This window comes from Pan troglodytes, chromosome 3, assembly GCF_028858775.2.
Source record: "Pan troglodytes isolate AG18354 chromosome 3, NHGRI_mPanTro3-v2.0_pri, whole genome shotgun sequence".
Classification (NCBI taxonomy): domain Eukaryota; kingdom Metazoa; phylum Chordata; class Mammalia; order Primates; family Hominidae; genus Pan; species Pan troglodytes.
In genome coordinates, this window is record NC_072401.2 from 107,624,074 (window position 1) to 107,637,737 (window position 13,664).

General features: G+C 33.0%; 1 protein-coding gene across 9 annotated transcripts in view; it reads right to left on the bottom strand.

Annotated features, from left to right (window-relative positions):
• The window catches only part of TBCK (TBC1 domain containing kinase), a 277,680-nt gene that overhangs the window by 126,347 nt on the left and 137,669 nt on the right, over window positions 1-13,664 (bottom strand). For all 9 annotated transcript variants that reach the window (XR_010156332.1, XM_016951969.4, XM_001170662.7 and 6 more), the window contains one exon: window positions 5,743-5,918. Coding sequence is in view for 8 of the 9 variants with exons in the window: in XM_016951969.4 (XP_016807458.1) it covers window positions 5,743-5,918 (176 nt within the window). In the remaining variant the exon portion in view is untranslated. The remainder of the gene's footprint in view (window positions 1-5,742; window positions 5,919-13,664) is intronic.

Here is a 13,664-nt window from a genome sequence, read left to right on the forward strand (position 1 = left end):
TTAAGACTAAGAAGTAAAGGTCAAAGTGAAATTTTAAACTGAATTTACTGAGGTAGAACTGCCAGAAAGATTCCTTCTTTGAAAAGCCAGCCTCCCTAATCCTTACTCTCCACACTGTTTTTATAGTGGTTTCTAAATGTAAAGTGATAGTAATGAGCTAACATAGCTGAGGAAAAACAGAATACTAGAACATCATGTCCTTTGTAGAGATTATTTAGATATAGAAGACTGTCATAAAGTTCTTGGGCAGACTGCAAAGTAAAAAAAATTAACTGTTAATTACTAAACTTGTAATAATGATTTTTTACTCTTTTGGAGTGCTTATTATGTACTAGACACTGAATTAGGAGCTTTACATATATCATTCTTAAAGTAACCCTGCCAGGGTGGTATTATTTTAAGTATGCTAACGATTACAGATAGGGAACTAGAGAGGTTATGTGAATTATTCAAGATTATATGAAGAAAAAGGAACAGGGTTGAAATTTGAAACCAAGCCCATCTAACAGCAAAGCTCATGCTTTTTCTATTATAAAACTCTGCTTCAGGGAATAAATACAATAGATGCATGCAGAAATGAAAGTAAAATTGATTTTTCTTCTAATATCCACTTTTAACCTTCCATTCTACTAGTAATAGAGTACAATTTATCTCAGTTTATAAAAGCCGCTTTTAAAATCTGTTTTTGACTCAGACATAAGAATATATAATATGAACCTGAATTCTGATTATGCTAATTTTAATAAATATTCTTTTTACAGCATGCATACATTATTTTTGTATCTGCTTTCTATTATACTAACATATTTGAACCTTCAAATAAACAATATTAAAAATGTAGACATTTCAGATAAAAAAGAACAAAAATTAAAAATATTTTATGTACAGAATTCTATAAACATAAAAAATTAAACAAAATAGGTACTTTTAGAAAAAATTTTGAGAAAATAAACATGTTAACTAAATAGAAATACTTTTCAAACAACATGAACTTACAGAAGTGGTTTTTCAGACAAGTTTCCTCAATTTATGTAAAAGAGGTAATTCCTTTTATAGAAAATGATTAAATAGCAGACAGGAGAAATAAATAAAATTTAAAAAATAATTTCAACTTTTATTTTAGATTTAGGAGTACATGTGCAGGTTTGTCACAAGGGTATATTGCATGATGCTGAGGTTTAGGGTGATTCCTGTCAGCCAGGTAGTGAGCACAGTACCCAATAGGTAATATAATCTTAAGACCAAAGCCTGACAAGGACAAAAAGCAAAAGAAAATTATAGACTTATCTAATCTATAAACATAGGTGCATAAATTTTTTTAAAAACTAGCAAATCAAATATAGCCAGTATGTCTTTTTGTTAGTGACCAAGTAGACTTTATCTCAGGAATGTAATGACCATTAAATATAAGAAACTGTAATAATATAATACATTATCACAATAAAAGATGAAATAATCCCAAATTAATACAAAATAAGCATTTGATAAAATTTAACATTCATGATAAACACTCAGAAATACAGAAAAGATGGTACAATAATTGTCTCAATAAAGAGTATAAAAAACATCAAACTTAAATGATGAAATTAGAAGCATTTTCATTAAACTCAGGAACAAGTAAGTCTACCTACTCTTAAACTAGAGGTTCTGTCCAAAGCAACAGACAATAAACAATTGGAAACATAATAACTTGAAAGAAAGAGATAAACTTATTCATCTATATAGGGGTGTGTGTGTGTGTATTATATACACACTGTATATATATATATAGAGAGAGAGAGAGAGAGAGAACTATGTATATAGAACTGTATGTATAGAACTGTATATATATATATATAGAACTGTATATATATATATTTATATATATATACAATTGGTTGAATTCGCTACAAGCTATTAGTCTTAGAGAATCAATACCAACATACTTAGACACGAAACAAAACACCTTTAATTAACACATAGGTCAAAATATTAACTAAATGGAAATGAAAACACAACATCAAAATTGGTGGAATGCATCAAAAACAATGCTCAGAGGAAAATGTACAGCTTTGAATGTATATATTAGAAATAAGGGAAGTTCTAAAATCAATGATCTAAGCTTCCACCTTAGAAAACTAGAAAAAGAACAGCAAATTAAGTTCAAAGTGAGTAGAAGAAAAATAAAAATCAGAGCAGAAATCAATGAAATTGAAAACAGTAAATCAAAGAGATCAATGACACCAAAAGCTGGCTCCTTGCAAAGATGAATAAAATCAATAAGCCTTTAACCAGCTAAGAAAAAAAAGATTATTCAAATTACAAATAGCAGAAATGAAAGAGATCTCAGTACAGATCCCATAGACAATAAAATGATAACAAAGGAATACTATGAACCATTCTATGCCCATAAATTTGATAGCCTGGATAAAATGGCTTGAAAGACACAATATGACAAAACTTATATGAGAAGAATTAGATAATCTGAATAGGCCTGCATCTATTAAAGAAATTCAATCAATAATTAAGAACATTTCCAAACAGGAAGTATCAGACCCAGATGAATTCACTGGTAAATTCTATTAAAGACTGAAGGAAGAAATTATGCCAACTATCTACAATTTCTTTGAGAGGACAGAAGCAAAACGAATATGTCCTAACTCATTCTATGAGGCCAGTATTACCCTAAATACTAAAACTAGACAAAGACATTACAAGAAAACAGTATCTCTCATGAACATAGATACCAAAATCCTCAACAAAATATTATCAAAGTCAAATCCAACAATGTATAAAACAAATTATATACCATGAACAAGTAGAATTTATCCCAGGCATGCAAGGCTGTTTTAACATATGAAAATTAATTAATGTAATTCTTGCACCAACAAGCTAAAGAAGAAAATTCACATGATCATACAAATAGATACAGGAAACACATTCTACAAAATCCAACATGCATTCATGATAAAAAATCTCTCAGCAAATTGGGAATAAAAGAGACCTTACTCAACTTGTAAAAAACATCTACAAAAACCTACAGCTCACACAATACTTTGTGGTGACACCCTAGAAGCCTTCCTGCTAAGACCAGGAACAAGGTAAGGATGTCCTCTCATCATTTCTTTTTAACATTATATTAGATGTTGTATCTAATGCAATAACACAAACAAAGAAAATAAGAGGTGTACTAATTGGCAAGGAAGAAATAAAACTGTCCATTTTTCAAATAATGTGATCATATATGTAGAAAATCTGAAGGAACTGAGCAAAAAACTGGAGCTAATAAGTAAGTACAGCAAGGTAGCAGGACTCGAAGTTAATATAAAAGGTCAAACGCTTTCCTGTATACCTGCAATGTACAAATGGCATTTGAAATAAAAAATAATACCACTTACATCAGCATTCCTCAAAATCAAATACTTAGATATAAGTCTAACTATATATATATAAGATCTAAATGAGAAAAACTATAAAAATCTGATGAAAGAAATCCAACAACTAGATAAATGAAAAAATATTCCATTTCCTGGATAGGAGACTCAATAAAGGTTGAATATCTCTAGTTCCAAAATCCATAATCCAAAATGTTCCAAAATCGGAAACATTCTGAGTACCAAGATGATAGTCAAAGGAAATGCTCATTGGAGCAATCTGGATTTTGTATTTTTGGATTAGGAATGCTCAATCAGTAAGTATAATGCAAATATTCCAAAATCAGAACAAATAAAATATCTGAAGCACTTTTGGTCCCAAGCATCTTTGAAAAGAGACAATCAACCTGTATTGTCAACAGTTCTTCCCAAATTGATATGTATATTCAATGTAATCCCAATCAAAATAGCAGCAAGTTATTTTGTAGGTATCAACAAACTAATTTTAAAGTTTATTTGGAAACAAAGACTCAGAATAACCAACACAGTATTAAAAAGAACAGAGTTGGAGGACTGACACTTCTGAGCTTCAAGACAAATTATAAATCAAAACAGCATAGTATTGGCAAAAGAACAGACAAACAGATCAATGAAAAAGAATAGAGAGTTCGGAAATCAACCCACATAAATACAACCAACTAATCTGTGAAAGGAACAAAGGCAATAAAATGGAGAAGTCAGTCTTTTTAACAAATGTTTTTCTGCTATAAAGAGGATGTAATTCAAAATTTGAAACAAAGAAACTATTAAATAAGTTTGTATTTAGAACTGCTGAATTTCAAAGTTTCAAGCTATCTTACAGGTCATCTAGAACAGTGTTCCTCAACTTTTTTGGCACCAAGGACTGTCTTCATGGAAGACAATTTTTCCATGGACCCAGGGTGTGGCAGATGGTTTTGGGATAATTCAAGCATATTACATTTATTGTGTACTTTATTTCTATTATTATTACATCATAATATATAATGAAATAATTACATGACTCTTCATAATGTACAATCAGTGGGAGCCCTGAGCTTGTTTTCCTGCTACTTAATGGTCCCATCTGGGGATAATGGGAGATAGTGACAGATGATCAGGCATTAGATTCTCATAAGGAATATGCAACCTAGATCCCTCACATGCGCAGTTCACAAGAGGATTTGTGCTCCTATGAGACTGTAATGCTGCTGCTAATCTGACAGGAAGCAGCGCTCAGGTGGTAATGCAAGTAATGGAGCAGTGGCCGTAAATACAGATAAAGCTTTGCTGGCGTGCCTGCCATTCACCTCCTGCTGTATGGCCTGGTTCCTGTGACTGGTACCAGTCTGTGGCCTGGGGGTTGGGGATCCCTGATCTAGAACAACATTTACCATTTACTGACAAATGAGTTCTCTCACCAAAATTCATTACATGGAAATATCTTCAGCTGAATATTTCTAGTATTTGAGAACTTACTTTCTTCCAGGCAGGCAGAAGACAACTACTACTTTTGGAAAACTATAATGCAAATATTTATTTATAAGTGTGGGTTCTTATTCTTTTCTCTCTCAGGATATTTTAGAAATGTCTTATAATCTTTCATATATATATTCATTTAGCTGTTTCCCTCTCTATCATCTATATATCTAGAGGCAGAGATTATAATTATTGAAATTGCTCTGTATTCAGTCATAAGCAGGGTCATGTTTATAAGTGACCTTAATATAATTTGATTGTGATGGAAATATATGAACAAATGAATGTACCCATATATTTGGGGACATAAATAAAATCATAGAAAGTGCCATATCTGAAAAGCAATACATGCATATTAACTGAAATTCAATTTCGTGGAAATAATTATGATACTATGATAATATTAGAATATTCGAAATGTATGAATTATTATAACTGAAAGCTTTGTTGACCATATTTATAAACTGTGTTTAGTAAGAATGATAATGTTGAAACACCTACATGGCATAGTTTTACAAATGCTGTTTCTTCTGTCAACCAACAATAAGTTCCTGCTCTATTAACAACTCTTTTTCTATTTTCTTAATTCTTTCTTTGCTTCTGTAATCTCTCACTATATAACCAATTGATATATAAACAGATACTACAAATGCATACAAAAAAAGCAAAACTTGCTACCTGGAGGAGTACGTCAAAATAATCTTCCTAACTCTATAACCAAATAGATATAATGGTTTTCTGGAATATTTCTATGAATCAAATCATGTGTTAGAAAATATCTACATTAAAAGGACATAAATGACACCATTAAGAACAATAAAGATACTAGGGTATATTAATTTTAACATCCATCTCCTTTTAGAGTTTGTAAACTAAATCCGCAAATACATACCAGATCTGTCTTTGGAGGATCTGGACACTCAGCAGAGAAATAAGGTGCCGAACTTCTGACTCCACTGCTGTCAGAAGATGGCTTTGGAGGTTGAGCATGCTGTCTGTAAGTAGCACTTTTAGGAGTCCAACAAAACAGGTTGATAGATTCTCTCACACAGCGTTCAATGTCAATTTCTAGATAGAAATGTTTTAAAAAAGCAAATGTATAGAATTTAGATTGCTCTTTTAATGTAATAAACACCATCTCTCCTAAGTGAATATACCTAAATATGGCTAAGATGATAAGTTATTAGAAAAAATGTCAGTAAAAAAAAAATGTAGCTATTAATCAGCATATTTATGACTGGATTGATGGAAATATTTGGTATAATTTGCTTATATATATTTGTAAATGTATCTACTTATGTTTTCATGTGTGTCTTTTACTTGGAATTATCTACATATACATATGTATATATTTCAGAGTATCATTATTTAAATGCCACAGAATGAACACATCTCCTTATTTAAAAATCTGCCAAATTTATGCTGATAATGTTTCCACTTTTCCAATGTGAAACGAAAGCTGTAGGGGGAGAGTACAGTTTGGGAATAGGTAGACAAAAGATTTAGAAGATGTTGATTGCTGATTCAGAATGAATTCTAGTAAAGTGAACTGACAGTTTTACTGCCATTAAATAAGATATAAAATAATCAGAAAAAAATTTTCAGAATCTCAATTCAGCATTTCTCAATTTTTTTTTTCCTGTTTTTGAGACAGAGTCTTGTTCTGTCTCCTAGGCTGGAGTGCAGTGGTGCAATCACGGCTCACTGCAACCTTGGCCTCCCAGGTTCAAGCAATTCTCGTGCCTCAGCCTTCCTAGAAGCTGGGATTACAGGCCTATGCCACAACGCCCGGCTAATTTTTTGTATTTTTAGTAGACATGGGGTTTCACCATGTTGCCCAGGCTGTTCTTGAATTCCTGACCTCAGGCAATCCACCTGCCTTGGCCTCCCAAAGTTCTAGGGTTACAGGGATCATCCACCATGCCCAACTAGCATTTCTCCATTCTTTAAAAATCTCTTGAGTTAAATGAAGAAAGGTTTTAAAGTTTAATCAAGTTAAGGTTTAAATGCACTTGAGTAAAAGATAAAATAGAAACACTTTCATATTAGATTTCCTTTTGTTTCTCATGTTTGAAATGTAAGCATCTTTAATGCAGAGGTAATATACATAGAAAGGTTACTACAACTCTATATTGTTTGTGTTTTGGATGAGACTGTATCTCTTTAGGAGGCCAACATCCTGATGAGAAGTTAGCCAGTCCTCTATGGCGAAAGTAGAAAGATCACAGAAAGGCGGAGAAATTCAAGAAGTTGACTGTGATGAAGGAGTTTAGCACTGACTAGTTTTTATCTTTCCATATTTCTAAAAGTAGCAAATGGCATATATTCTCATTTCCTCTGTAAAAGTCCAAGTGTCGGGCTCAGGCAGGCAATGGAGAAAAATATATTACATGTCAGAAAGTGGTAAGTTCTTTTTTTCTCCCCCTCTTTTTGAAATGAAGGGCTTGTAAGGGGAAAAGGAAATAGGCATTAAGTAAATTCTGTGGATAGTGCATGAGTAATCATTTAGAGTTATCTGCTGTGGTAAGGTGAAGAAATCTGGAAGAGGGAAAAAGAAGGTAACACTGACCATCTATTATGTGACAGGTATTGTATACTTTCACTTAATCCATTTAATTCTTACAATGATTTTATTAAAGACAGGTATCGTAATTCTTCTTCCCACCTTCTATTTCTGCTAAAGACAAAGAAACTAAGACACAAGGAAGTTAAGTGATTTGTTAAGTATGTTACTATGAGTAGAAGTCTGAAGTTACTATAAGGTTATAAGGCATCTTTTGTTACTTCCTAACTTAGATTTGGAATATGAAAAGATAGTCTGATAAGACCAGTTACTCAATTAGGCATTCCTTAGTGATGTTTACCAACTTCACAGCTCATTACTTCCACGGCTACAAAAAGAGGTCAGATTTCATCACCTGATATGCTATTCCTAATATAAAAACTATAAAACAGAGTGAAACAAGCTTTGAGGCATGGGCCTATTTATTTGGGCAATGGATAATACAGTGAAGCTCTCTAACAATATCAACTTGTTATTTCACAAAGAAAATACAAACACAAACTAGAAGAAAAATCAAAGTTTAAGACAGATTTCTCTAGCCTGTTTAAGAAAAAAGAGATAGCGCAATTCATTTTAGAAAACTTCCAATTCAAATAGTTAAGATAAAAATTTGGCAGCTAATGAGAGAAAATACTCAACCATCTAAAGTCTGTCTACTTAACACAGTTTAGTTTCCAAAGGAAAGGGTTTCAGTCCATTGATTTTGTATTTGCAGGGCTCAAATCAATTTGACACATCTGTCACCAGCAAAGTTTGAAGGTGAGTCAGTGATCTAGAGCAAAGGTTGTAGTGCAGTCCTTCAATCACTGGCACTGGAAAAGTTATTTTTATCTGCTTCCAAGACATCCCATCAACACCATAAAAGGTTTACAGTGAATCTTGATGATGTACTGGCATCCATCCCGATTCTATCCTGATTGTTAGTTCTAACAGATATCTCATTTTCCATTTCACTTGACTCATGTCACCTCTCATCTCAAAACCCTTCCAAAGCACATTATCATAATCAAAATATAATGCAAAAGTACTTTGTGAACTGTACATTAAAATGCACAATTACTCCTACAAAGTAATCTCTCATTACATGGCACTACTGTTTTTTAACCTTGCATTATAATTATTGAGACAATGCATTGTGAATAAAACATGGATTATGGTTTCCCAGGTTTGAATTAAAGCTCCATGAGGTATTTTGCAACTCTGGGTAAAATAACTTCTCTAAATCTATTAATTTCTTCATTGGCACCCATTAGTATTAGATCTTTCAGAAATACTGAACTATTTTCAATATGATAAACACAACCATTTGGGCAAGGATAGATGGAAAAGACAGCTTTCCTGAGCCTGCTCTTCTCTCACTTTAATGGCTATAAATTCCTTCTGAAATTTATTGCATAGCTATTGTCCTGGAACTTCTCTTTACCATTATCCAATTCTCTTAGGCTCTCCCCTATATTTGATTCCTAACTTTTTGGGTAAGACATTATTTACCACTCTTTCATATTTACTTCTCATTTTGATGAAACACATTATCCAGCAGCTACAAAGAAAGAGTACACAGGAGGTAAACTATTCAAAAACCTTCAATGAATATCATTAATCTGCCCTTGACTGATAGTTTGACCAGATACAGCATTCTGGGGTTGAATTTTTTTCTTCTGAGTTATTAAAGGTAGAGCTCCAATGTCTGCTGCTGAGAAGTCTGATAAAATTCTGATTTAGGATTATTTGTACATGATTTTCTGTTTCTCTGTTAAGTTTTAGGATCCCTGTATTATGAAATTTCATGGTGATATACTTATGCATATACTTCATTGTGCTGGGCATTTGGTGGATCCCTGAGTAGTCCTTCAGTTACACAAAAAGTATGTTTTTGATGTTTGTGATAATTTGTTTCTTTTTAAATCTTCTCTTCTATAAGAATCTTGAACTTCCTGAATTTAATTTCTAATAATTTTGTCCTTTTGTTCTTACTTTCCACGTGTATTTTTGTTTCATACTCTGTGAGATTTCCTAAATTTTATCATCTTACATTTTCATCACAAACATCATTGCATTTCTATATCAATTTCAATTTCCAGGCCAGGCACGGTGGCTCATGCCTATAATCCTAGCACTTTGGGAGGCCAAGGTAGGAGGATCACTTGAGGCCAGGAGTTTGAGACCAGCCTGGCCAACATGGTGAAACCCTGTCTCTACTAAACAAAAATACAAAAATTAGCCAAATGTGGTGGAGTGCACCTGTAACCCCAGCTACTTAGGAGGCTGAGACACGAGAATTGCTTGAACCTGGGAGGTGAAGGCTGCAGTGAGCAGTGATCACGCCTGTATCACGCCTGTACTCCAGCCTGGCTACAGAGCAAGACTCTCTCAAAAAAAAAAAAAAAGAAAAAAAATCAATTTCCAGATTTTCAACAATTTTCATTGTTATGTTTAAAAGTTCTGTTTTTTCATAGTTAATTTTCTCATAGTTATCTTTCTGAATATATTATTTTTTCAGTTTATACTATTCTGTATCTTAATTGGAAGCTTTCCTCAGAGATTTTGTGATCTTTGATTCTATATATTTACAAGAACAGCACCAAAAATCAGATTGAATTTTTTTTTTATGTGGGCTGGGGTTAGTGACTGGTGGATTAACTATAAGGTAATTTGGGGACATGGTTATTTTGTTAGAAGACTCCTAAGTAAGATATTTCTCCTTCTGGGAACATTGAGTTTTTCCAAATAATTCTCTGATCTTCTAAGCTCATCCTTGCCAGCCTTCCCAGATATGACCATGGGAGGGGCCTGTATAACTATATACATTCACTCACTCCTGCTCTCTGCTATGCCTATTGGCTCTGAGTCTCAAGACTCAGTGGCTCTACTACTCCAAAGAATGCCTCTCCATATTTACCATTAAAATGGTCACTTTTGTAAAATTTGACAAAGTAAAAATATTTCAACCACAACAATGAAGAATGCTGCCTCTTTCTACACCAAATTCTCTCCATTATACTTCCTTGATATTGGGCAACATTACAATGGCTGTGCATGCTCTACATATAACTAAGAGTAAACTGAACATATTTACTTTGGTTTAATAGGTTATATTTTTGTTATCTGAAGTAACTTCTGGGTATTGACAAAGATGCTCTCCTTGACCAAAGTCTAGCCAGGCTCCTTAGAGCCCTTTTTTGACTAGGGTCCAAACTTTGCCTATAAAGACTTGAACAAAACATGAAGATGGCTTGGTTTTTCTACTTTACTGTTATTTTTAGATTAATACATAAAATTGTACATAGTTTATGTATTAATTAAATATGGAATACATGTGATATTTTGCTATATGCATACAATGTGTAATGATCAAAACAGGGTAATCAGAACATCTACCAATTCGAATATTTATTTTCTTATGTTGGGAACATTTTAAATCTAGCTATTTTGAAATATATAACAAATTATTGTTAACTATAGTCATCCTACTGTGCTATCTATTGAACAACACAGCTTATTCCTTCGGTCTAACTGTATTTTGTATCCATTAACCAACCTCTCTCTTCATCCCCATCCCCCAGCCCATTCTTCTTAGCCTCTAGCAACTATCAATCTACTCTCAACCTCAACTTATTTAGTTTCCCAAGTATGAGTTAGAATATGTGATACTGTGAATATGACATAGTCTTTCTGTGCCTGGCTTATTTCACTTAATGTGATGACCTCCAATTACATCCATGTTGTTGCAAATGACAGGATTTCATTGCCTTTTATCGCTGAATGGTAATTCATTGTGTTTTTATGTACGTTTTCTTTATTCATTCATTCATTGATAGACACTTAAGTTGATTCTGTATGTTGGCTACTGTGAATAGTGCTGCAATAAACATGAGAGTTCAGACATCTCTGCGATATCCTGATTTCCTTTCTTTTGGACATATATCCAGCAGTGGGAATGCTGGATCTTATGGTGCTTCTATTTCTACTTTTTTGAGGAACCGCCATACTGTTTTTCTTAGTAGCTATACTAATTTACATTCCCACTAACAGTGTACTAACATCCCACTTTCTGCACCATCTATTATTTTTGTCTTCTTCGTGATAGCCTTTTAAACTTGGATAAAATTTCATTGTGGTTTTGATTTGCATTTCTCTGATAATTAGTGATATTGAGTACTTTTTCATATACTTGTTGGCCATTTTTAAGTGTTTTTTTTTTTTTTTTTAAATACAGGGTCTCACTAAGTTACCCAGGTTAGAGTGTAATGACTACAGACATCATCATAGACTACGACCTACGACAAGCCTGAAACTTCTGGGCTCAAGTGATCTTATATCACAGCATCCTGAATACTTGGGACTACAAGTATACACCATCACATCTGTCTCTATGTCTCCTTTTCAGAAATGTCTATTCAGATCATCTACCCATTTTTTAAATAGGATTGTTTTTTGGCTATTCATTTGAGTTCTTTATGTACTCTGGTTACTAATCCTTTGTTGGTTGAAGAGTTTGCACATTTCCTCCCATTCTGTAGGTTGTTTCTTCACTCTGTTGATTGTTTCCTTTGCTGTGAAGAATTTTAGCTTGATGTAATTCTATTTGTCTACTTTGGCTTTGGTTGCCTGTGTTTTTGTGGTCTGACCTCAAAAATCCTTGTCTAGTAGATCAATGTTGTGAGACATTTCCGCAACGTGGTTTAGTAGTTTCATGTCTTACATTTAAGTCTTTAATAAAGTTTGATTTAATTTTTGCATACGGTGAGAGACAGGGGTCTAGTTTCATTAGTCTGCATATGGAGATATAGTTTTCCCAGCACCATTTATTAAAAAAACCTGTCTTTTCCCCAATGTATATTTGACCTGTGTCAAAAATAAGTTGGCTGTAAATGTGTGAATTTATTTCTGAGTTATCTACTCCATTTCATTGGTCTATGTGCAGGTTTTCATGTCAGTACAATGCTGTTTTGGTTACTACAGCTCTGTAGTATATTTGGGAATTAGTGTGAGGCCTCTAGTTTTCTTCTCTTTACTCAAGATTGCTTTTGCTACTTGGGGTCTTCTGTGGTTCCATAAAAATTTTAGGAATATTTTTTTGAATTCTGTTAAGAGTGTCATTGGTATTTTGATAGAAATTACACTGAACCTGTAGATCACTTTGGGTAGCATGAACATGTTAACATTATTAATTCTTCTAATCTATAAGCACATGATATCTTTCCATTTTTTATTGCCCTCTATAATTTATTTCATTAGTGTTTGTTCTCATTGTGGAGATCTCTCACTTCTTTTGTTAAATTTGTTCCTACATATTTTATTTTATTTGTAGCTATTTCAAGCAGAACTGCTTCCTTGATTTCTTTTTCAGATTGTTCACTGTTGGTTTAAAGAAATGCTACTGATTTTTATATGTTGATTTTGTATCCCAATTTACTGAATTCGCAAATCTGTTCCAACAGTTTTTTGGTGAAGTCTTGAGGGTTTTCCAAATATAAGGTCATGTCATCTGTGAAAAAGAATAATTTGAGTTCTTTCTTTCCAATTGAATGTGTTAATTTTTTTTTTCTGTTGCCTAATTGCTCTGTCTAGAATTTCCAGTACTCTGTTGAATAAAAGTAGTGAAAGGAGGCATCTTTTTCTTCTAGATTTTAGAGAAAAGCCTGTTGGTTTTTCCCTATTCAGTGTAGTAGCTGTGGGTTTGTCACATATGGCCTTTATTGTTCTGAGGTGTGGTCCTCTTATACCCAGTTCTTTGAGAATTTTTATCATGAAGGAATGTTGAATTTTATCAAATACTTTTCTAGTATCTATTGAAAGAATCATATGGGTTTTGTTCTTGATCCTGTTAAGTGATGTAGCATGTTTATTGATTTGCATATGTTGAATCATCACTGAATTCCTGGGATGAATCCCCCTTGACCATGGTGAATGATTTTCTTAACGTGTTGTTGAATTCAGTTGCTTGTATTTTTGTTGAGAATTTTTCATCTATGTCCATCAGGGATATTGGTATTTAGAATGAGTTTGAAAGTATCCTCTCCTCTTCATTTTTTTTTTAAGAATTTGAGAGAATTTGCATTAGTTCTTTCAGCAACATAGGCATCCACTGCTGGACTTTTCTTTGATGGGAGACTTTTTTATTACAGCTGCTTATCTTGTTATTAATTGTTGATCTGTTCAGGTTTTCTATTTCTTCATGGTTCAATCCTGCTAAGCTGTATGTGTCCAGAAATTTATTCATCTCTTCATGGTTTTCCAACTTGTTAGTG